The sequence below is a fragment of the Mixophyes fleayi genome, chromosome 6 (genome assembly GCF_038048845.1).
Source record: "Mixophyes fleayi isolate aMixFle1 chromosome 6, aMixFle1.hap1, whole genome shotgun sequence".
Taxonomy (NCBI): domain Eukaryota; kingdom Metazoa; phylum Chordata; class Amphibia; order Anura; family Limnodynastidae; genus Mixophyes; species Mixophyes fleayi.
Window position 1 is genome coordinate 197,359,910 of NC_134407.1, and position 23,891 is coordinate 197,383,800.

At 40.1% G+C, this 23,891-nt stretch overlaps 1 protein-coding gene and 1 long non-coding RNA gene across 10 annotated transcripts in view; one reads left to right on the forward strand and one right to left on the reverse strand.

The window, feature by feature from the left end:
* Window positions 1-23,891, forward strand: part of CACNA1G (calcium voltage-gated channel subunit alpha1 G) — a 141,689-nt gene that overhangs the window by 54,019 nt on the left and 63,779 nt on the right. For 6 of the 7 annotated variants that reach the window (XM_075177930.1, XM_075177936.1, XM_075177933.1 and 3 more), the window contains exons 11-23: window positions 701-815; window positions 891-1,046; window positions 9,465-9,533; window positions 11,675-11,750; window positions 13,074-13,258; window positions 13,363-13,779; window positions 15,847-15,947; window positions 17,114-17,237; window positions 18,586-18,654; window positions 19,533-19,717; window positions 21,907-22,033; window positions 22,366-22,491; window positions 23,521-23,610. In XM_075177930.1, coding sequence (XP_075034031.1) covers window positions 701-815; window positions 891-1,046; window positions 9,465-9,533; window positions 11,675-11,750; window positions 13,074-13,258; window positions 13,363-13,779; window positions 15,847-15,947; window positions 17,114-17,237; window positions 18,586-18,654; window positions 19,533-19,717; window positions 21,907-22,033; window positions 22,366-22,491; window positions 23,521-23,610 — 1,840 coding nt within the window. The remainder of the gene's footprint in view (window positions 1-700; window positions 816-890; window positions 1,047-9,464; window positions 9,534-11,674; window positions 11,751-13,073; window positions 13,259-13,362; window positions 13,780-15,846; window positions 15,948-17,113; window positions 17,238-18,585; window positions 18,655-19,532; window positions 19,718-21,906; window positions 22,034-22,365; window positions 22,492-23,520; window positions 23,611-23,891) is intronic. The other variant, XM_075177934.1, reaches the window with a different exon arrangement.
* LOC142095132 (uncharacterized) overlaps window positions 1-23,891 on the reverse strand; it is a 255,687-nt gene that overhangs the window by 5,292 nt on the left and 226,504 nt on the right. The window contains exon 1 of one of the 3 annotated variants that reach the window (XR_012677744.1): window positions 2,905-2,955. The exons of the other annotated variants lie outside the window; for them this stretch is intronic. This is a non-coding gene — a long non-coding RNA (uncharacterized LOC142095132). Of the gene's footprint in view, window positions 1-2,904; window positions 2,956-23,891 lie in introns of those variants that run through there. 3 annotated transcript variants of the gene reach the window in all.

Consider the following 23,891-nt stretch of genomic DNA (forward strand, 5'->3'; position numbering starts at 1 on the left):
CCATGACCTACACCTACCTCATCTACCACATTTCTGCAAACCCCACTAGACTCTGTGGATTAACTCGCTCCCCTGCATTAACCGGTCATCTATCCTAAGCAGAGAGAACTTTTCCATCCAAGCTCTTTTCCTATATTAGACATCTCATCCCCTCCGATGCCCCCCCTCCCCCATCCCACCGCCCTTTCCCATTCTTTTACATTTTCTACCTAATTTTTTATGTTATATTGATGGTATATTGTAAAATCTCATACTCTGTAACTCTACATATTGTATAGTTTGCATTGTTGCATTATCTTTGTTTTTTATGTTTTGTATCCAAGTTCTCACGGAATTCTCATGTTTTCCTCTCTACTTAATCAGAAATCATTCAGAAGAATCTCAGCCTACATTGCTATATTTCTGTGAAAATACATTTTGCATCTCTAGCCACTGACTTCAAACAATGAAAAAAACTGCTGTTATAATCAACGTATACATGGGCTGTTTAATTGTTTATATAGTATACTAAAAAAAGAAAATAAAATTATTTCTAATATCATAGTACTTTCTTCCCTCACAGTATTTACAGCATATATCAGGCAGATAGTCAGCTAATGCTGTTTATATACAAATCATTTTTACATGTCTGTTTATATACATTCTACCAGGACGTTTGCAATAAATACATTACTGTTTATTTATATACTTCTTTTTACAGCATTTTAGGTATGCACCTTTTCGGCTGCAAATTTGCATCCGAAAAAGACGGAGACACCCTACCGGATAGGAAAAACTTTGATTCACTGCTCTGGGCCACAGTGACTGTATTCCAGGTATGGTCATTTTCTGTAGGTACATAGCACAGCTGAAGTATCGACGTCTCCTGATAATGTGATTTACCAATCTAGATTCTAACGCAAGAAGACTGGAATAAAGTCCTCTACAACGGAATGGCCTCGACGTCTTCATGGGCGGCTCTCTACTTCATTGCTCTGATGACCTTTGGGAACTATGTACTATTCAACCTGTTGGTGGCCATTCTCGTAGAAGGATTTCAGACTGAGGTAGCACTTTTATTTTATTTTTATTAAGTTGCCCATAAGATGCGTGGATAAAATAGAGTAAATGGGTTAATGGATGTATAATAAAAAGACAACGAATAAAGTGAACAGTCAATGAAAGCAAATGAAAGTGAATGAGATATTGGACATCATCTATAGTTACAGTGCTTTTAAATAGCCTATTTAGTTATTGTAACATTATTGTAAAAAAAAAATCAGCATAATGTCAGAGAAGGACTATTTATTACAGGGGAATCAGCACTGTTATTACTGTGTAATGCGTACTAAGGGCCAGATTTACTAAGCTGCGGGTTTGAAAAAGTGGGGATGTTGCCTATAGCAACCAATCAGATTCTAGCTTTCATTTATTTAGTACCTTCTACAAAATGACAGCTAGAATTTGATTGGTTGCTATAGGCAACATCCCCCATTTTCAAACACGCAGCTTAGTAAATCTAGCCCTAATACTCTTCTTGTGTTTAATGCGCACTAATATTCTTCTTGGGCCTGATTCATGTTTGGACGCAACTTGCGTTTTAAGCAAAGAGCGCGGAACTTGAGCGTAGTTCCGACCATATTCAAATACGAGCGGATCTCAAAATACGTTTCCATTTGAATCTGGATGTAAGTGCCCTTTGCCTAAACTGTACTTGCCATATGCAGACAAACAGAGCAGAAACGGTTACATCAGAACACATAAAAAAAAATTATAAAATAAATGAGCAACTCTTAACCATATAATCATTTAATAAAATATGGATTTAAAAAATATATATATTTTTACAAAAAATATTAGAATTTTGCATTTTTACATTAAATACATAAATCATGATGCTTTTAATGCATAATGTACATACAATTAAATAGTCAACGTTCCTTGCATACACATGTTCTGTGCTATCTAATGGCACGTATACGTATAGTTTTCAAATCAGACTATGCTGCGTCAGTCATCACTATCAGTCGGCACTTACACCTGCCTTGTAGTGGGGGCCAGTGATACGGCTAAAAAACACAGACTTTAAAGAAACCCATAACTTGAATTGTCCGCATCTGCGTCAGCACCCCCTCTGCAACCCTTACTGTACATTACATTATTGTGTTCATTGGTGTAAGGTCTGTTTGAGCATGAGGACAGCTATTTCATGCAAGATACGGTATGCAAAGGGGCTTAGGTCCGACGATGAACCAGGCCTTAGATGTTTAATGCGTACTAATACACTTCTTCTTATATGTAATGCATAATAATACTCTTCTTACGTGTAATGCTCACTAATACTCTTCTTACGTGTAATGCGTACTAATACTCTTCTTATGTGTAATGTGCGGTGGCTTAGTGGTTAGCACTTCTGCCTTACAACACTGTGGTCATAAGTTCAATTCCCGACCATGGCCTTATCTGTGTGGAGTTTGTATGTTCTTCCCGTGTTTGCGTGGGTTTGCTCCGGGTGCTCCGGTTTCCTCCCACACTCCAAAAACATACTGGTAGGTTAATTGGTTACTAACAAATTGACCCTAGTCTGTGTGTCTGTCTCTGTATGTGTGTATGTTAGGGAATTTAGACTGTAAGCTCCAATGGGGCAGGAACTGATGTGAGTGAGTTCTCTGTACAGCGCTGCGGAATTAGTGGCGCTACAAAAATAGATGAGATGATGATGATGATGATGAATACTCATGTGTAATGGGTAATAGTACTCCAAACTGGCTCACTTCGCCCACATGGCTGCCCTACCTGTTACTTCTCTGTCATGTGTCTAACCCTGCAGTCACTTTACGACAACACAGCTACAGCCCAGTGGCAGAGGACCACACAGGATACATACCTGCTTGCTTCCCCATACGTCTCCTAAAACAAATGTACCTTTATGTACAGTCGTAGTGTGCTGGTCGCTCAATTCATCCGGCTCATTTACAGGGCCGGCGCTACCATTAGGCAGCCTTAGGCAGCTGCCTAGGGCGCCGGCCTCTGGGGGGCGGCACTGTGGCCGAGGAGACTGATTATTAAAAAAAACAATTATTAATTAGTTAATTTTAAGTGGGCGGCGCGATCGCCGCCGGGCGGATCGTCCGCCCGCAATATAGGGGTCCTGTAGACCTAAGCGGTGCTGCACTGTAGCAGCACCGCATTTTCAAATGTGCCCGGCGCCTGTCAGCGTCGTGACGTCACGACGCTGCCAGTGTAGAGAGCCGACAGGAGTCTGACAAAAGTAAAGAGAGAGGAAAGAAGCAAGAAACAAGAGGCGGAGAAGAGAATGGAAGAAAAGTGAAGGTGAGTACAGAAAAGGGGGAGAGGTAGTGAAAGTATGGAACAGAGAAACGGAGGGGAGGGTGACAGAAGTATGCTGCAGAGAAACGGAGGGGAGGGTGACAGAAGTATGCTGCAGAGAAACGGAGGGGAGGGTGACAGAAGTATGCTGCAGAGAACCGAGGGGGGAGGAGGAGTGGATGCTACAGTAAAAAGGGAAGGAGGGAAAATGAATGCTACATAAAATGTGTGTGGTGGGGGGAGAATGGATGCTACAGAAAATGTGTGTGGTGGAGAATGGATGCTACATAAAATGTGTGTGGTGGGGGGAGAATGGATACTACATAAAATGTGTGTTGGGGAGAATGGATGCTACAGTAAATGTGTTATGTGGGGGGAGAATGGATGCTACAGAAAATGGGGGGAGAATGGATGCTACAGAAAATGTGTGTGTGGGGGAAGAATGGATGCTACAGAAAATGGGGGGAGAATGGATGCTACAGAAAATGTGTGTGTGTGGGGGGAGAATGGATGCTACAGAATATGTGGGGGGGGGGGAGAATGGATGCTACATAAAATGTGTGTGGTGGGGGGAGAATGGATACTACATAAAATGTGTGTGTGGGGGGAGAATGGATGCTACAGAAAATGTGTGTGGTGGAGAATGGATGCTACATAAAATGTGTGTGTGGGGGGATAATGGAAGCTACAGAATATGTGGGGGGGGAGAATGGATGCTACAGTAAATGTGTGTGTGGGGGGAGAATGGATGCTACAGATAATGGCGGGAGAATGGATGCTACAGAAAATGTGTGTGGTGGGGGGAGAATGGATGCTACAGATAATGGCGGGAGAATGGATGCTACAGAAAATGTGTGTGTGGGGGAAGAATGGATGCTACAGAAAATGGGGGGAGAATGGATGCTACAGAAAATGTGTGTGTGTGGGGGGAGAATGGATGCTACAGAATATGTGGGGGGGGGGAGAATGGATGCTACATAAAATGTGTGTGGTGGGGGGAGAATGGATACTACATAAAATGTGTGTGTGGGGGGAGAATGGATGCTACATAAAATGTGTGTGTGGGGGGATAATGGAAGCTACAGAATATGTGGGGGGGGAGAATGGATGCTACAGTAAATGTGTGTGTGGGGGGAGAATGGATACTACAGAAAATGTGTGGGGGAGAGAATGGATGCTACAGTAAAAGTGTGTGTGGGGGGAGAATGGATGCTACAGATAATGGCGGGAGAATGGATGCTACAGATAATGGCGGGAGAATGGATGCTACAGAAAGTGTGTGTGGGGGGAGAATGGATGCTACAGAAAATGTGGGATTACACTTATAAATGTCCTTAAGTTAGAGACTATAGAGTCTATGTACTAAAATAGTGCCGTGACAAATTGCAGCTATGCAAGGGCATAGGTGACATATGTGAGAATAGCTAGTGGGCAGATGGGCATGTGTGAGAGAAGTTGGTGGGCAGCGGGGTACATGTCAGTCTGTAACAGGTGAGTGATGTAAAGTTTTCTTTTTTTTGTTTGTTTGGATCTGAAATCTAACATTTAGAGCCTCCACTCTAGATATCCTGTGTTTGCTCCTGGGCAGGAGTGAAGCCTGGACAGCATTCTGCGCCATCTGTGCTGCATCAGACATCTGAACTGCATCCTAGCCAGCCAAGAGGAGGTAAGAGTTATTTTTATTTTAAGAATTTCAAGTGTGTTAGGGGCTGTGAAATAAAAAAAAAATAATTTATTTGGGGGGGGGGGGGGGGGGGGGCGACGAGCTTAAACTTTGCCTAGGGCGCCGGGCAACCTTGCACCGGCCCTGCTCATTTAACATTCACATCATTTAAATTCTCTTTCCACCAACTGGGAAATGATTTTGTGCTGAGTGTGTAGATCCTGCAGCCGCAGCTTACTCAGTAGACAGTAACTGTTTATCATAACACAAGTAGTATTACTTACTCAATTCATCATTTCATTCCATCGCATCGTTACTTATTCGTTTTTCTTACGTTTTACAAATACTTCATGTTGTATAAATAAGACTGATTTAAGTGTACACTTTACTCTAATAGTTTACATTTACTGTACAATCCATGGGATAACTTATGTGTATGGTAGAGAATTCCTCTGATATTGTACACATTAAATACTCACGCATTATTGCCACTGTAATAAATCTAGCGTCTGCAGCTTTTTTTCCCCATAAGAATGTTTTAACATTAACACTTAGTGCACAGGAAGTCAGAGAAAAATGTTGATTGGAGAATAGCAGTAGTAAGAGATCTTATTCATCAAAGCACGCACACTGCGTGCATACTGCACGCACACTGCATGGAAGAATAAGAAAACTATTTAATTAATGTCACTTTTTAATAATATAGGGATTCATGATAAAAGAGTTAAAGAAAAAAAAAAAAAGTTTTTTTTTAGTTTTTTTTCCCATGAAATGAATTTATTAGGATGATCTTTGTGTCTACTGAAGATAAAATACATTTGTACAGTTGCTCCTGACTGCAAACACATGTTATAGCATGCATACAAGACTGTCATCACTACTGATCAGGACTTAGACTAGCCCTGTGGCTGGAGCAAGAGATGTGTCAGAAAAAGAAGTAACTTTGCGATACCCAGAGCTGGATTCAGACATAGCTGCGCGTATGCTCGAATTTGGCACGCCCTTAATGTGAATTCACTATGGGTGAACGCCCTTTCCCCGTCCCGTTCACTCCCAGAAATCGTAGGCTGTCGTAAGTGTCTTTTGCATGCAAAGATGAATTGAATGTTGCTGCGTTTAGTTGCGTATGGTCCAGTTCTGGCTATGGGTAGATGAATTTTGCGTATGACATGCACAAAATCGTCATTTACATTCCTTGATGAATGATGCCTCAGGTGCATTATCTAATGTGAGACGTTTTCACTGCAAACGCTTAATTTGTATTATAGGTGCCGATATCTTTATAGTGTACTAGCTTCTTTTTATTTTTTTTTCATTATTGCCAGATTTTTAGAGAAATATCTCTATTCCTACTGCTTGTCAGTTTCTACAAAAGTCTTTTCGGTGTTCCTGAAATGAAATTGTTCTAGCTCACACAGTATTTAAGTGTAAACAGTCCAGTTATTTCATGCATATTATTCGACTCAGTAGTACACAGACGTTGACATATATTAGTGTCAAATTGTAGCTCTGCTTGCTCTATAAATCCCTTCACTGGAAAGGAATAAATACATGTTTTAGTTTGTAATGCTAGAATGAGCTTTGTATGGCTGAATATTTACCTACTACCAAATGTTTGGAAATCTCTGAGGATCATTTCTGATAAATTAGTTGTAATTACTAGAGATGGGCGGGTCCGGTTCTCCGAGAACCGAACCCACCCGAACTTTGGGTATCCGAGTACCGAGCTGAGCAGCTCGGTACTCTCCCGCCCATTCCGAATCCAAATCGAGGCCGAACGTCATTGTGACGTCGTCGGATCTCGGGACTCGGTTCTCGCGATACTTCAACTTTATAAATACACGCCTCCACAGCAATCCATCGCCATTTGACAGAGGGAGAGAGCAGGGTGTAGTCATAGGCTAATTAGAGCAGGGACAGAGAATACCATATTGTTCTTGCAATTGCTCTAACCAAAATCGCTAGTGCAGAGAGGAGGATAGAGGTTTATTATTTTTTCTTCATATTTGGCACTCCCCAGCGCTTTTGGGGTGTCCCCCATAATTGTGCATTAATATTTCTGGCTGTCAAAAGTCATATCTGTCAGCAGTATCTACTAAATAATTTGTAGCACACCTCAGTGTTTTTGGGGTGTCCTCCCTAATTGTGCATTAATATTTCTGGCTGTCAAAAGTCATATCTGTCAGCAGTATCTACTCAATAATTTTTAGCACTCCTCAGTGTTTTTGGGGTGTCCTCCCTAATTGTGCATTAATATTTCTGGCTGTCAAAAGTCATATCTGTCAGCAGTATCTACTCAATAATTTGTAGCACTCCTCAGTGTTTTTGGGGTGTCCTCCCTAATTGTGCATTAATATTTCTGGCTGTCAAAAGTCATATCTGTCAGCAGTATCTACTCAATAATTTTTAGCACTCCTCAGTGTTTTTGGGGTGTCCTCCCTAATTGTGCATTAATATTTCTGGCTGTCAAAAGTCATATCTGTCAGCAGTATCTACTCAATAATTTGTAGCACTCCTCAGTGTTTTTGGGGTGTCCTCCCTAATTGTGCATTAATATTTCTGGCTGTCAAAAGTCATATCTGTCAGCAGTATCTACTCAATAATTTGTAGCACTCCTCAGTGTTTTTGGGGTGTCCTCCCTAATTGTGCATTAATATTTCTGGCTGTCAAAAGTCATATCTGTCAGCAGTATCTACTCAATAATTTTTAGCACTCCTCAGTGTTTTTGGGGTGTCCTCCCTAATTGTGCATTAATATTTCTGGCTGTCAAAAGTCATATCTGTCAGCAGTATCTACTCAATAATTTTTAGCACTCCTCAGTGGTTTGCGCTCAGAATGGATTCAAAGCAGTCCACATATGATCTAAATGAGCAACCAGGTTCTGTCACCAGTCCTGATGTTAGTGTTCCCAGTACGTCATCTGGCCAAGGCGATGTCAAACAACAGAGTGTTTTCAAATTAGTGCAAAAAACAAAAACCAAAAAAAAATTTACTGTATTGAAGCGAAAAAGAAGTGTAACTGAGCAAAAGTTAAGTGACGATAAAAAAAAAATTGCAAGCATGCCATTCTACACACGCAGTGGCAAAGAGAGAATGAGGCCTTCACCTTTGGCTATTAGTGGCAGATCCCAAAAAGTTACCCAGGCTACAATTGGTGCACAACTACTGTTACGCGTCAAAGCTGAGCTGCAAGATACCAGTGAGGCATTACAGGAGAATATTTGCTCTGATTCACAAATGACAACAATCCCTGTGGAGAGTCCATCCAACAGTGGGATGTCTAATCGTGAGCATTCTGCTGATGTGTGCCTTAATAGCCCGAGTGTAGCCGGTGATACCCAAATTGAGGATGCCACTTTGGAATTAGAAGAGGATGAGGGGGAGATTTGTGTAGGCGACGAGGGCGCTAATGATGATGTTGATGATTATGATGCAGACAGATACCAAATTGCCTTTCTCAATTTCTATTTATATTCTAGATTATATAACGGCTGAATAGTTTTCTATTTTACTCCTAGTGGAGAGAGGATCTGATGCAGACAGATACCAAACTGCCTTTGTCCATTTCAATTTATATTGTACAGTATATAACGGCTGAATTTATTAGTATTTTATACAAGTGGAGGGGGGCCTAGAGAGACAGAAACCAAACTGGCTTTCTCCATGTCAATTAATATTGTACAGTCTATAACGGCTGGATTTTTTTGTATTTTATACAAGTGGAGGGGGGCCTAGAGAGACAGAAACCAAACTGTCTTTCTCCATGTCAATTAATATTGTACAGTCTATAATGGCTGAATTTTTTAGTATTTTATACAAGTGGAGGGGGGCCTAGAGAGACAGAAACCAAACTGTCTTTCTCCATGTCAATTAATATTGTACAGTCTATAATGGCTGAATTTTTTGGTATTTTATACAAGTGGAGGGGGGCCTTGAGAGACAGAAACCAAACTGGCTTTTTCCATTTCTTTACATATTTAACTATAAGTGTAGGGTGTAATATACATTCAAAGACGATGGCTGCATTGCCAATATGCATAGATGGAGAGGAAGACAATCTGTTTTGTGTGTAGAATAGGCCTACCAACGAAGAATTAAACTGTTTTTTTGGATGATTTATTACCTCAACAATTAGATTACTTGTCTCTAAAACAGTTGGAGCACTAAATTGGGTTAATTTAGGCCCAAAAACATGGATTTTCCAAAAAAATAGCAAAACAAAACCAAACAAAACCAAAACCAAAACCAAAACACGCAATGGCAGTTTTGCAAAACCAAAACCAAAACCAAAACACGACGGTAATCCAGATCCAAAACCGAATCCAAAACCAAAACATGGGGGTCAGTGACCATCTCTAGTAATTACTGAGTTACTAGTGGTTTACAGCGTGGCTGGCTCCCATTGCCATCCAGAAGAATTGACTATAAGTAGAATTTCATTTCATCCAGTCGTGTGGCACAAGTGCTAGATTAACTGTACATCTCCCTACAGGAAGTTACCAAGAGAGAAGACATGAGTGCCCACCTCAGCTGTATACACTTACCTGTTGACTCACTTGTGGTAAGTACTGAAGTAATTTTTAACAAATCGTTCGATTTCTATCCAATTTTGGACAGGCATTTTGATGGTTCCGTTCTGGGTAAAATAGGCAATGTATGGTGTGAGGGGCAAGTACAATGACTGTGCACTGCATAGCGTATATATTACATATATCACAACTGTGGGGGCCATTTACAATGGAAAAAAAGATAATGCTGATTCCCTCTTCATTGCACCAACCCTTAATAACGGTTAACTTAACACTCTAAATTCTTATCTACAAATAAAAACACTGACAACTTTATTTTGGCAAACAAAAGGTCGCAGTTTTATTGATTACAAATTATAAAGGGTGGCGGCGAGAGCGATCCAATCAGCTAACGACTAATAGCAAAACCGAACAGTGTATGGCCCACAGGCACTAACCACTGGTCCCAGGACCTAGTCCTTTACGATCGGCCGATGCTAAATCTGGCGTCATCGTGGCCACTCCCCTCTGGGCTCACAAAGACGTACGCGCACAGTGCAGGCCGAGGGGTCCTCGCACAGAGGTACCAAGAGCCAGGGTGCTTCGAAAGGAGTAGTGATGTGCGGCCAATCAGCGGTAGCACTGTGTGAATTAGCCGCTGATTGCAAAAGCTCTCCTGCCTGCCGCCCTCTTTTCCACATATTAACTACCTTCTATTAAATCACTTCAGGACTGGGAGGGTGGGAGGGAATTCCTGAAGACTAGAGGAAGTATGTCTATTGAAGCACTAATAAGGCCTCATTTTTAAAAATACAATGTGCCATATCTCATTTCACACTCCCTTAGAACTTGTTGTATGCAACTTAATTGATTGAAGACTGAAAACCTAAAAATCTATGTCAGATCCCTGCCCCCCTGTACATTTTTGGGGTGACTTAGAACCGACCGCAAGTCTGTTTACTAAAAGTATTGGCTTCAGGTGGCGGATCAGGGGTGCGTGTGCGCAGATGCCAGTTCAGTATGACTCTTTGAGATGGGTCTAATTTTGGGTCACATGTATGTTCGAAATGCATTCTTTGCCAAGTGTGAATACCGCGCCTACACAAAACAGCTACACTGCAGTTGATGATGATGATTACCGTATATATTTGCTATGCACTGGATTTAAGGTTAAATGTATCTGAAAATACAGACGTGGACACATAAGTGTGCAGATGCAGATTTGCATATATGCAAATTGGCGACTTTTACATTCGACTCATCCCTTTTGAAGTCACATTTCCCATCCCTCTTATTTGCATCTATTTGAATTTCTTCTGTGCTTGAACACTAATATTTAAGGTTTTAAATGACTCGTGATATCAAAGAGGACATCAGAGGTGCTTTTTACTTTTTTTTTTTTTTAACTTTATGTGTCACATCAATTAATGTTTTGTTGTAAAGCACTTTCATTACTCATAAATATGCATTTGCTTAATCCTATGCATCCACAGTGGCCCATTGAAAGTACAATTGCAGGCCGCCCAACTGTCCTGATTTCGCGTGGACAGTCCTGACTTTAGGGCTATGTTCCGCTGTTCCAGGGACATGTTTGTCCCGCAGGTGGGAATGTTGGGAAGTATCTTCTGTTCACCACTGCTCTGCTAGGCAGCCCTCTAGGGGAGTGACCACTCCCCCGTCGCGATGTGACCACTCCCCCGTCGTGATGTGACCACGCCCCCATCATGATGGCACCACGCCCCCTGTCCCTATGCCAGGAAAAAGACGCCATTTTTTTGGGTCCATAAAGCCCGTCGCAGAGTGCACAGCGGCAATCACAGGACATTTATAACACTTTTACAGCACCAGTTGTGTTATCTGCTTCATAAATTAGCCCTAGTATAGCACAAGTATTACAAATGCATCAAGTGGCGACAAAACAGAGCAAGTTATGTGTGAATATATTGCAAATGTTTTACATGGAATGACTATTGACCGTAAAATGTAGTTAATTGTATATTTCTTGCTGACTAATGCCGTTAATAAAAGTCTATAAGGCGTAGCCTAAACACTGGAGTTAGTTAAACCCCTGTTGTAATTTATCTGATGTAGTCAGTAGATACATAAATTACAATAAATGGTAATAAATAAACATACATCTAGTATATGACTGACTGTGGGTATCTTGGCTATTACCTTATTTCTGTAATTGTAGGGTGGCGGCTCCTTGTCTGGTTCTGACAGCGCTCCAGATGAATGTGGAATCCGAAAAAGCCTTTCAAATGTGTCTTGTGAGTAAAAGCATAATGGTCTGTACAAGTGTATGGCATGTGATAATAATGAACATATGGGTGAAAGATCCAAGTGTACAAGAAAGGCTGGTAGAATTGAGAATAGTGTAATGTTTACCCCTTCACATTCCTTCATGTACTGCAACATCATAGCAAAGTTACCTTCTAGTTCATACTTGCCATTCCGGGAGACTCCTGAAATCAGGGTCGGTCTCCTGGACTCCCGGGAGAGCAGACAGTTCTCCCGATTCCCAGCCAGCTCTGCAAATTAAACGGAGGGGGCGGGGCTTAGTGGTGCTGTGTGCGCTTCATTATGACCCCACCCCCTATTTTAATTGGACGGAAAAGGTGATGACTGCTTTGTGGGGCGTGGCTAATGACACAATTCTTCGAGCCCTGTCCCCACACACCCACCTGCCTGCCGGACCTCCCGGAACACAAGTTGGCAACAGTGTTCTAGTTCAAGCCTGGCCAACCTGTGACTCTCCAGAAAACTACAAGCCCCAGCATGCTTTGCCTGTAGATAGCTAATTAATGCCTGACAGGGCATGTTGGGACTTGTAGCTGCACACCATCTGGAGAGTCCCAGGTTGGCCACACCTGCTGTAGTTGAACAACGACAGATAGATTTCAGGGGGGCCATGAACTAGGATGGGGGAAAAAAAATTACATCTTTATTTTCACTAACCTCTAACTGAAATGTAGCGATTCCGTCAATTATGAATGTAGGCCACAAACCACAGTAGTATTAGCAGTACCGTTTGTCATCAATAGAAATCACAGATATTTCCATATCATATTGGTATGGATAGGCACACAGGCTGTGAGCAAGGGTCCATAGGCTTCTCCAGACTGCCTAAGGAGTCCATGGCACAAAACAGGTTAAGAACCCGGCGGGTTTGAAAAAGTAGAGACGTTGCCTATAGCAACCAATCAGAATCTAGCTGTCATTTATTTAGTACATTCTACAAAAATGACAGCTAGAATCTGATTGGGTGCTATAGGCAACATCTCCACATTTTCAAACTCGCAGTTTAGTAACTATACCCCTTTGTCTTTGTATTATTAACATTAATAGTGTTATGTGGCAATTTTTTTATTAAACAACTGGAAAAAGTTGCTGAAACTACTGTGCAATGCTCCTTCATGTCCTCCCTCTTTTGTAGCTGTGCTTCCAATAATCTATCTAAATTGAAACACGTTGGCAAGTATAACTAACAGTGTCCTAACTGTACAGTTATAATCTCTGATTTATAGCTTGAGATAACAAGATCAAAAGAATGTAGCTTATTTCATGTCAGTTACTGCATAACTCTTTTCTAGTTACTCCATTACATGGATTACCGGAGGTAAAGGCCAATTTACAACCACCTCTCATCATTCATACAGCTGCCACTCCCATGCCAGTTCCAAAGAACAGTCTATTTGGCGAGATTCCCCTGGGCTGTGAATCTAGGAGGGAGAGCAGCGTCTCCGATGGTCCACATGCCGGTGAGATCAAGTCTATGGTACGTCAATGACAGCTTTTTGTTTTTTTTACATTTTAGAATCTTGTGTTTCACAGATCAAACTGTGATGTGTTGAGTTCTTTTCTTTGTTATACTTCTTTTAGCCCAGTGCACGCAATTCCCCTCATAGTTCCTGGGGCGCGGTGTGTAGTTGGAACAGCCGCCGGTCTAGCTGGAACAGCATTGGCCGAGCCTCCAGTATCAAGCGGAACGTGCAGAGCAGTGAACACAAGTCCTTGCTCTCCGCCGACGGGAAGGAGAGTTCAGAAGGAGAGACGTCTGATGAAGAGGTGTCTAGTCGTAAAGGCTCTTCCTGTAATGTGGCGGAACTAGTGGGCAAAAGAGAAGCGCTCGACACGTTACATGTTCCTTACACGTATGCACTACAGAGCAAGCACAACCTTCCGGTAGATTACCAGGGCTGCAATGGGAAACCAATACTACCTTGTGTCTCACCTCAACACCATCATGATGACTCCAAAATTGATTATAGCAATAATATTGATGATGACGCAAACATGGTAATTATTTATACATGTAAAGGTGAAATTTCATTTAGTGCATGGCATGTTGGGATGTTATTCTGCAAGTCATTTTGATGTTATACATCAGGGGTTAAATGTATCAAGCTGAGAGTTTTCCGGCAGGTTTGAAAAACCAATCAGATTCTAGCTATTATTTATTTAGTACATTCTGCAAAATGATAGCTAGAATCTGATTGGTTGCTATAGGCAACATCTCCACTTTTCAAACCTGCCGGAAAACTCTCAACTTGATACATTTACCCCCAGAACTGTTCTTTATTGTCAAGAGTAATGATTGCTTCCTCCTCTTTGCTATAAATTCCAAAAATGTTTGATTGAAGTGTCAACTAAGTGCTGGCTTATTGTGTTGGTGATTAGTGTACACATGGTATTTTGTGTTTCACAGATTGTAAGTCAGAGGTGCTACTTTATTTGATTTCCCAGCAGTGTTTGCTTTGTGCTTCAGAGAGGGATGCCTGCTTATTGTTTCTGTAGGATGCGGCACTGAGGCTCTTAATTGACTTCTTACGATGAAGCATATGAACACAAAGATAAGTTTATGGGCTGAAAATAATGCAAAAGCCTCTGGTTTTCTTAAGAAAATACAGCTTGATTGTTAAAGAACAATATTTTACAGCAACCAAACAAAATGCAGGATCCACATGTAGGTGGCCAAATGAGACTATGTCCAGCCTCAAGAAGAGCAGCCAGATTACTGGAGCCTGTTATTGCGGTCAGAAGATAACGACCAAGAGTGGTCATCTTCCAATCGCATTTACTAACATCCCCAATATGGCCTAAGAAGCCATAAAACACAAGGCCAACATTATGAGGGGGCAGGATGGAGCCACGTAACGGGCCCTAGAAATCAGCAATGAAAGGCAGTTCCGGCATTACCAAGGTTTATACCGCTGAGACCCGCTTCTACTGCTCATCTCTTGTGCTCCGCACTGCTACTTGCCCGTTACTTGTAGAGGAAAGAAGTACTGGGAGCTGTCAGTAACATCTATCTAACATTTCCCAGGACTCTCATTACAGTACAGTTTTCCTGTTTGACAAATCATGGAACAGCTAGATGTAACTGACAGCTCTCATCGGAAGCCTGACAGATGGTGAGTACATTAGAGGTGGGAGCTGCCATACAGAAGCCACCAATTTGGAGGTCCTGCCATACATTAGCCACAACATTGGAATTCCTGCCATAGGCTAGTCACCATATTAAACATCTTACCATACATTAGCCACCACATTGGAGGTCCTTCTCTACACTATGGCAAGACTTTCAATATAATAATATTGAAAGTTGTGCCATGTTCTAGCCTTCTAATTTTGGATGACCTGCCATGGACTAGCCCCCAGATTAGTGTTCCTGACATACACTAGCCACCAGATTGGAGGTCCCACTGTATACTAGCCACCATATTAGAGGTCTGCTTTGTATACTAGCCACCAATGGGAAATGTATTGTAATCAACGGAATAAGGAGCAGTCTTAACAGAACCTTTGATGAGGAAACTCTAGCTGCAGTGTTCAAAATGGATTGTAAGGATGAAAATCTGTTTAAGGAATGAGTGGTAATGAGGGAATTGTAATTCTCAAAGCAGGAGATAATGAGTGTATGAATGAAAGTTTTTACACTGTCTCAGATGTATGTAACAGGATTGGATACAGATTGGTTGTGGTTAACAAAGATCAGAGTCAAGGATGACAACGCTGCAGTGAGCTTACCACAAGCACTAACACCAAGAATAATTTTGCACATAATCTTGAAGGCAGATCAACATAATTATCTGGACTCTGATAATGCCCATTGTGTTTATATGATCTTGCATTTTTTTCAGTGTGAACAAATAGACCAAGGAATAAAAGCACAGTTACATTATATCATTGTTTTCAGTGATTCTTTATGTTTCTGGACAAAAAGCTTAAAATGTGAAAATGTTTTTGGAAGGTTCAGCTCGTATAGTAATTCTGGAGTCTTTTCAGGCCTCTCTGCTCAGCCTGTAATGCTGATGTTGTACAGTTACTAAAAATCTAAAAAAAAAACAACCTTTTTCTTTTTAGAGTAAGAGTGAAAGACTGAAGGCGTGGATTACAGCACATCTACCAACTTGGTGCAAGGAGAGAGAAAGCTGGTCCCTCTATATTTTCCCCCCTTATTCCAAGTATGTATTGCCTATGTACAAGCTAGTAGCCTGCCCAATCTCCTTTCTATTCCCCCATCCTCCTCACAGAAGGCCGTGGTTAGCTGTACAAATAGCCGACATGCAGGTGCTTTGCAGGAACATTTACAGGATTAAGGACCACGATGGGAATCTGCAGGGTGTCAATACTTAAACATCACTTTAAAGTCCTTTTTTCTAGCACATTACCACCCACTTAATTCATTACAACTTTTTCCATTCACTTGTAAAATACTGTTGGAGCCTCATATACTGTATGTCTTACATAAGACAAGATGACATCTAGGGGTAAATGTATCAAGCTGAGAGTTTTTCGGTGGGTTTGAAAAACCAATCAGATTGTAGCTATCATTTATTTAGTACAGTCTACAAAATGATAGCTAGGATCTGATTGGTTGCTATAGGCAACATCTACACTTTTCAAACCCGCCGGAAAACTCTTAGCTTGATACATTTACCCCATGGACTCAGTACATTTTCATCTTGTTAGTAGATTGGTTATTAATGGACTTTCCTGGTGTGTCTGAGTGTTGCATCTAATGTAAGTACTGGGCTACTTACTATAAGTTGCACATGTAAAGACTGTTAGTTGATTTTCGGGGCTAACGAGCTCTGTGGCACCCACTAAACAAGTGATGCTCCCCAAATTATTTTGAATAACTTATCTTGCAGTACAAAATGTCGTTTTTGCTCTTGCATTATCCTACAGTGACTAGCCCAGATTTACGAGGAAACGTTTTGATATATTAAGCTTCTCCCATCAAAAGGAGCTAAATTTTGTTCACTCCCCTGGTCGCTGTCACATTGACACCCTCATACCTCCCAACATTTATATTCAGGAAATTGGAACAAAATAATCCCCGCCCCCATTCTGGCCAAACTCCGCTCACAGATGAACAAATTTGTGTAAAATCCCACCCACTTTTTTGTTAAGCCCCACCCTTTTGCAGTCCGCGAATCAGAACAGTTGAGAGGTATACACCCTTGTACTATGGTCCAACATTTGTACTGAACCACAGACAAACAAACAAACAATCAGTAATTAGATTGTATCTATTTTGTACAAGTTAGAACATGGAAGCGATTGTCTGATTGGTCGCTCTGATGTAGTACAAATGTTTTACTTAAACCTCTTTGTCTTACTGTAGATTCCGTTTGATGTGCAATAAAATCATCGCCCACAGGATGTTTGATCACGTCGTGTTAGTGATTATATTCCTGAACTGCATAACTATTGCCATGGAGAGACCAAAGATAGAGGCTCATAGCGCCGTGAGTATTCCCCTACGCTTGTACAATATGTTTGTTATTATATACACACCCACACAGGCAGCACATTTCAAAAGTACTCAGATCTATTTCAGGGGTTTTTTCTTAAGATGTTTTAAAACAATGTCACATTAGAAAAATAATATTGAGTTTCAAATATATCACAGTGAACAAAATTTCAGTGTAGGATTTGTAATTCGGTAAAATGAGAGACTTGGTTAAGGGTCTGAATACTTTTTCAAGGCATTGTATGCACACATCAGGGTGTTCCACTAACTCATTGAGCACTATAATCAGCATCATGACATGGTCATAATTTTTCACATTTTAAATATATTCATTTCTTATATTGTTTAATTTGTAAGCCCAGAGAAGAAAATTAGATAGTGCTAATTGTATTTATCACACCGTCTAAAAAGGAAAAGTGGAGGTGTTGCCCTTAGCAACCATTCAGAATCTAGCTATCATTTTCTAGAATCTGATTGGTTGCTATGGGCAACACCTCCACTTTTCCTTTTTAGAAGCTTTGATAAATCTACCTCCAAGTCTTTAAACACATTGTTATTTTCGAAACATCAGAATAAAATCATGTTAAAATTAATATTCATGATTATGGTTTAAATAATCTCCCCAAACTCACAAACTCAAAGTGGAAAGGGCAGTTTCCATCAACACACAGAACTAATTTAGAACACAATTACATGTCCATAATATGTAACTAATGCACTAATAATATTCACATTTCCGTATGTTCGGCTCTTTGTTAAATATTTATAATCATACTTAGCCAACTTTTATAACATCCCAGAGAGGAGGTCAGGTGATGTTGTTGCGTCACCGTATCCCCGCCTCCGAGATTCAGGGCAGTGCATAGTGGGGGGCGGGGCCTGATGATTTGAATCGCCTCATTAAGTCCCGTCTACGCTGGAATACTAGAGGGTGTCTACTCTTACGGGAGGCCGGGAGGACTCCCAGAAATTTGGGAGTCTCCCGGAAATTATGGGAGAATAGACAAGTATGTTTATATAAAACATAACACAAATTACTATTGATGTGAATTCAAGTGCCAGCCCTGCACCCCTTAGTCCCAGGGGTATGTGGTCTATCTTGGTTAGATACAAGGTAAATAAAAGATATTAGTCCTACAACAAATTACTATTATTAAAGTGATAGTTTGTGATATAATGACCTGTTACACAGTTCTGATCAGTGCCCCTGTGCACAGAGGAAACAGGTCCTGTCAACCTTTATTTTATCAATGTCTTTTTATCTTATAACCCGTAAACATCTTGTTATTTTATTACTTGAGCCACGAAGTTACTGAGTAATTAACTCGTTTCTCTCTTTTCAGGAAAGAATATTTCTGACATTATCGAACTACATATTTACATTAATTTTTCTGGCTGAAATGACGGTGAAGGTAACGAGGATTTAAAGTTCCCAAATCTTTTTGTAAACTGTATTTTTACTTGTGCATGTTTGGCCAAATGTTTGCCTCCCCCAGTTGTATCATTCTGTCAGTTCAGCCTTCAGTTGTAATCATGCCTGGCAGGCTCGATACAGTAACTATTGGCGTTGGGACTTTTGATATGTACCCACATTACAGTGTTCCACTAATAGATTTAGTGCTATAAACAGCATCATGAACTGGGGCCGGCTGGCAAATGTTACCCCCGGGGGGCAAGACTTAGCTCAGCAACCTATTGGGAAGATTTTAAAGGAAAAAAAAAGAAAAAGATCTTAACTTGAGAAACTTCTTATTTCAGTCTCCTGGACAAAACCATGTTACAATGCAAGGGGTGCTTTAATAGTTACAAGTCCATATCTATATAGCAAAAATCACGTATATCAGAAAACTACGCCCCAAAAGGTTTTAACCACTCATGCTCTCTTTACACAGATGTTACTATATTCTCTCATTATCACACAGGAATACTCCCCAGGGGGGGTTGGCTTATCTCCTGTCTGCTATGTAAAAGGTTATAAGCATAGCCTTGCAAATAATGAATTACTCCAACAAAACAGGTGCATCTAATCTGTCTTTAAGCTATAACAGAACAAAATGGCTACAAGGCAACAAGATGGCGTCAGCTTAGCAAAATCACATTTCTCAGTATATATAGGTACATTTGAAAGATGCACATCCTTCAGCTGTTCCTAAACCGTCCCACAAGCTTGCTGGGTGCTGCTCTTATTACCAGTAACCTCCACCCAAAGGCATCAGTTGTCTTATCACACTCCCAACTAGTCAGGAGAACCCTTCATAAAATGTGTTATATTTGATTGGCTTTCTGCCAGGTGGTGGCCCTCAACTTGTGTTTCGGTGGAAAAGCCTATCTGAGGAGTAGCTGGAATATTCTAGACGGAATCCTTGTTTTAATCTCTGCCATTGACATTTTGGTGTCAATGGTATCTGACAGTGGCACGAAGATCCTGGGGATGTTAAGAGTACTGAGACTTCTTCGGACATTGAGACCTCTGCGGTAAGCAAATCCAATTATCATAATATTCAGATAGATTTACATTGTGTTCGTCAATCTGGGCAGCTTAAATGTAAATTTGACTAAGAAATGGTTAGAAATTGAGAAAATTATATACGTACACAGTGTACAGACAGTCAAAGGTCAACTGAATTCAAACCTTCATGTTCATAAAGTCTAAAAGGGTGGATATTCTTTCTTCACTCTATGTTGGCAATCAGAATCCTTCCTCAATTAACACACGATCACATGTGTTCATTAATTTCAGCAACTGCTAGGAAGATATCTAACCCATCTCTACATCTGGGGCCACTTTCATTAAGGATCTTAACATGAGAAACTTCTTATTTCAGTCTCCTGGACAAAACCATGTTACAATGCAAGGGGTGCAAATTAGTATTCTGTTTTGCACATAAGTTAGATACTGTCAGTTTTTCCATGTAGCACACAAATATCAACTTTCAATTTCAGTGTACAAATAAGCTATCAAGTATTTGTGTGCTACATGGAAAAAACGACAGTATTTAACTTATGTGCAAAACAGAAAACTAATTTGCACCCCTTGCATTGTAACATGGTTTTGTCCAGGAGACTGAAATAAGAAGTTTCTCAAGTTAAGATCCTTAATGAATCAGGCCCCTTGTCTCCATATCTGCCAATACCAGCCCTGGTGTGAGTGGATTGCATAGTCTCACTGCCTTTACTGTGAGAAAAAAACGTTTTGTGGTTGGGAATTAAACCTCTTTTCTTTCCATCCATAAGTGATGACTTTGTGTTCTCTTTGAAATCCTGCCACTATACACATTACCAAACTCTTTTTTTTTTGTACAGGATATGGATATATTTATTCAAACTTATCATATCCCCTTTGCATTAAATAATAGTCCTAATATAACTGTGAAGATGTGCTTGATGAACAATCCATTGTCAATGCATGTATAGTTGATGTAAGCAACTGGTAATGTACAAAATACACACTGTACCTAGGAGCCTACCCTGAGTAATCATAATTGCTTATTGAAAATGTTAGAGTATAGTAATGTATAGCTTACTTTATGTCTTATTTTTTATTTAACATATGTTATTACACTTATAAACATTGTACTTTTCAATTATTATTATTATTATTATTATTATTATTATTATTTGTCTGAAACCAAGCATTTGGAACATCCCTGTAGAAATCCTAAGAGTATATCATCATCATCATCATCAGTTATTTATATAGCGCCACTAATTCCGCAGCGCTGTACAGAGAATTCACTCACATCAGTCCCTGCCCCATTGGGGCTTACAGTCTAAATTACCTAACATACACACACACACACACAGAGGAATAGGCTAGGGTCAATTTTGATAGCAGCCAATTAACCTATCAGTATGTTTTTGGAGTGTGGAAGGAAACCGGAGCACCCGGAGGAAACCCACACAAACACGAGGAGAACATACAAACTCTACACAGACATACATATAGATATACGTATAGACATACATATCATCATCATCATCTATTTATATAGCGCCACTAATTCTGCAGCACTGTACAGAGAACTCACATCAGTCCCTGCCCCATTGGAGCTTACAGTCCAAATTTCCTAACATATATATACACACACACACACACACTGAGAGAACTTAAAGTTGATTTGATCGCAGCCAATTAACCTACTATTATGTTTCTCTTGAGTGTGGGAGGAAACCAGAGCACCCAGAGGAAACCCACGCAAATACGAGGAGAACATACAAACCCCACACAGATAAGGCCATGGTTGATAATCGAACCCATGACCCCAGTGCTGTGGGGCAGAAGTGCTAACCACTAAGCCACCGTGCTGCCCCTATGGGTGGGGGTTGAACATTCTGATAACATAGTGACAACAAGAGTCTGTTGAAACACCAACAGTCCTTAAATATTCAAGCAGTTAAAATATTTTGCAGGTTTGGTCTTTTTTATCTTGAAACAAAAGAGTGCTAAGGGGCTAAGTATATCGCAGTGGTTTACTATCTGAATTACCCATTTTAAGCTTTGTATTTGCATCTAAATGATCTCTACTGTTGTTTTCACCACACAAAATAATGCTAAACTCATTGTGACTGGTAATTTCTATTTTACTTTAAACGGGAAAAAATGTTTGCAATTTAAATGATAATTATTATATTATATATAATGTCATTTGTGTTCTCTACTATAGGGTTATAAGTCGTGCCCAAGGGCTAAAACTTGTTGTTGAAACTTTAATGTCTTCCTTGAAACCCATCGGTAACATTGTGGTGATCTGCTGTGCCTTCTTCATCATATTTGGGATCCTTGGCGTTCAGGTATGTTTTACAGCCTTTACTTTGCTAGCAAAATCTATTATATATAATACATGTCTAATGGTTTTACTGTTTTGATAGAAAATAGGTGTAAAATTAAATAAAATGAAATTCTTTCGCTATGGGAAAAATGAGAAAAACGGAAGTGTACATTGAATTAGTTGTGACAATAAAAGGGTAGACAGTGACGGTCATTGGGATGTTTGGAATGTGTCATTGGCTAATTAATTTAGTGAATATTATTCTTTGGTGTCTCTGACTTATGGACTGAGATAGCTAGAGAACAAGATACATCCAATGCTGCTAAGTAACTCTTCTCATTTCATTCATTACAGCTTTTTAAAGGAAAGTTTTTTTACTGCCTGGGGGAGGATACTAAGAATATAACAAATAGATCAGACTGCTTTGAAGCCAAATACAAATGGGTCCGGCACAAATACAATTTTGATAATCTTGGTCAGGTATGTAGAACATCTTGGCTTCTCTTGATTTTACAGTTAAAAATGCAAAATGGTTGCTTGCACCATATATAACAAAATATATACACTATTGTACTGTAGACACAAATATCTTTACTACAGGGACTCTTTCACCAGTTGCCGCTGACACATAATTACAGTTGCATACGCCCCGAACATCCAGCTTTAGACAGGACAGCACCAATTTGAAGGCAGATTTGTCCCGATCGTTGAGAAAGTTGGGGGAGGTTCTGTCCACTGCTTTACATATCCTGACTGCACATCAGGTGATCTGTCATATATCCCTTAGTGAAAGCAGATATTTTTAAACAACTACTCCTGAGGGCAATTATTTACAGTCCTGCCTCACCCTGGGGCTTTGTAGAATGCAGGTTCTGAGAGTGTTATTGTCTTGTTGTCTACTAGTACCCAAGATGACCTGTACATATTAGTGGAATCTCTCAAAGTGATGCGCAGTAAACATAACTGACTGCTTTGGTTTGTAGTTTGAAATTTTGTTCTCTGACAATGCCACTTTACCACTGCCTAGGAACCGTGGCACGTGGTTTATTTGTTTTTTATTTGATTGTCTTGTTGTCTACTAATACCCAAGATGACCTGTACATATTAGTGGAATCTCTCAAAGCGATGCGCCGTAAACATAAATGACTGCTTTGGTTTGTAGTTTGAACTTTTGTTTCATGACAATGCCACTTTACCATTGCCTAGGAACCGTGGCACGTGGTTTATTTGTTTTTGTTAGTGGGAAATAAATACTCAATTACACTTAACTTTTTCATAAAGTTGCAGTAGAAGAGAGGGTAAGACTGAACACTGCATTTTACTTTCATATTTCATATAGAAAACTGAAATTTTTGGGTTTAGTTTTCGGGAATCTGTTTTATTACGATTTATTTATGGGTATGATTAAGAGCATAATGTGATGTAACTGTATCCAATTATTAAACATTGTATCTAAAATATTAAACAAGATCAGAGAACTTACAAGGTGTATCATTTGTTTATAAACAGGCGCTAATGTCTTTGTTTGTCCTGGCCTCCAAAGATGGATGGGTAGATATCATGTATGACGGACTGGATGCTGTTGGAATAGACCAGCAGGTACTGTTAAATACAAATGTCTGTTTTAATGTAAAAAATGTTGTAATTAAATGTTAAATCTCATAATACACATTTCTTACTGAGACATACCCACTACAACTTTGACGACAAAATTATAAAAAGATGCATAATCTGTAAGCGTCTTTGTTCTGACGTCCTCCCACCTATCTAGATGAGTCCGGTGATAGGATGATTTAATGTAAAGTATCAGGGCTAATTATATCTGCAAACCACTGACATTCTCCCAACTATCTAGATGATTGTATCAGGCCTAAGTAATT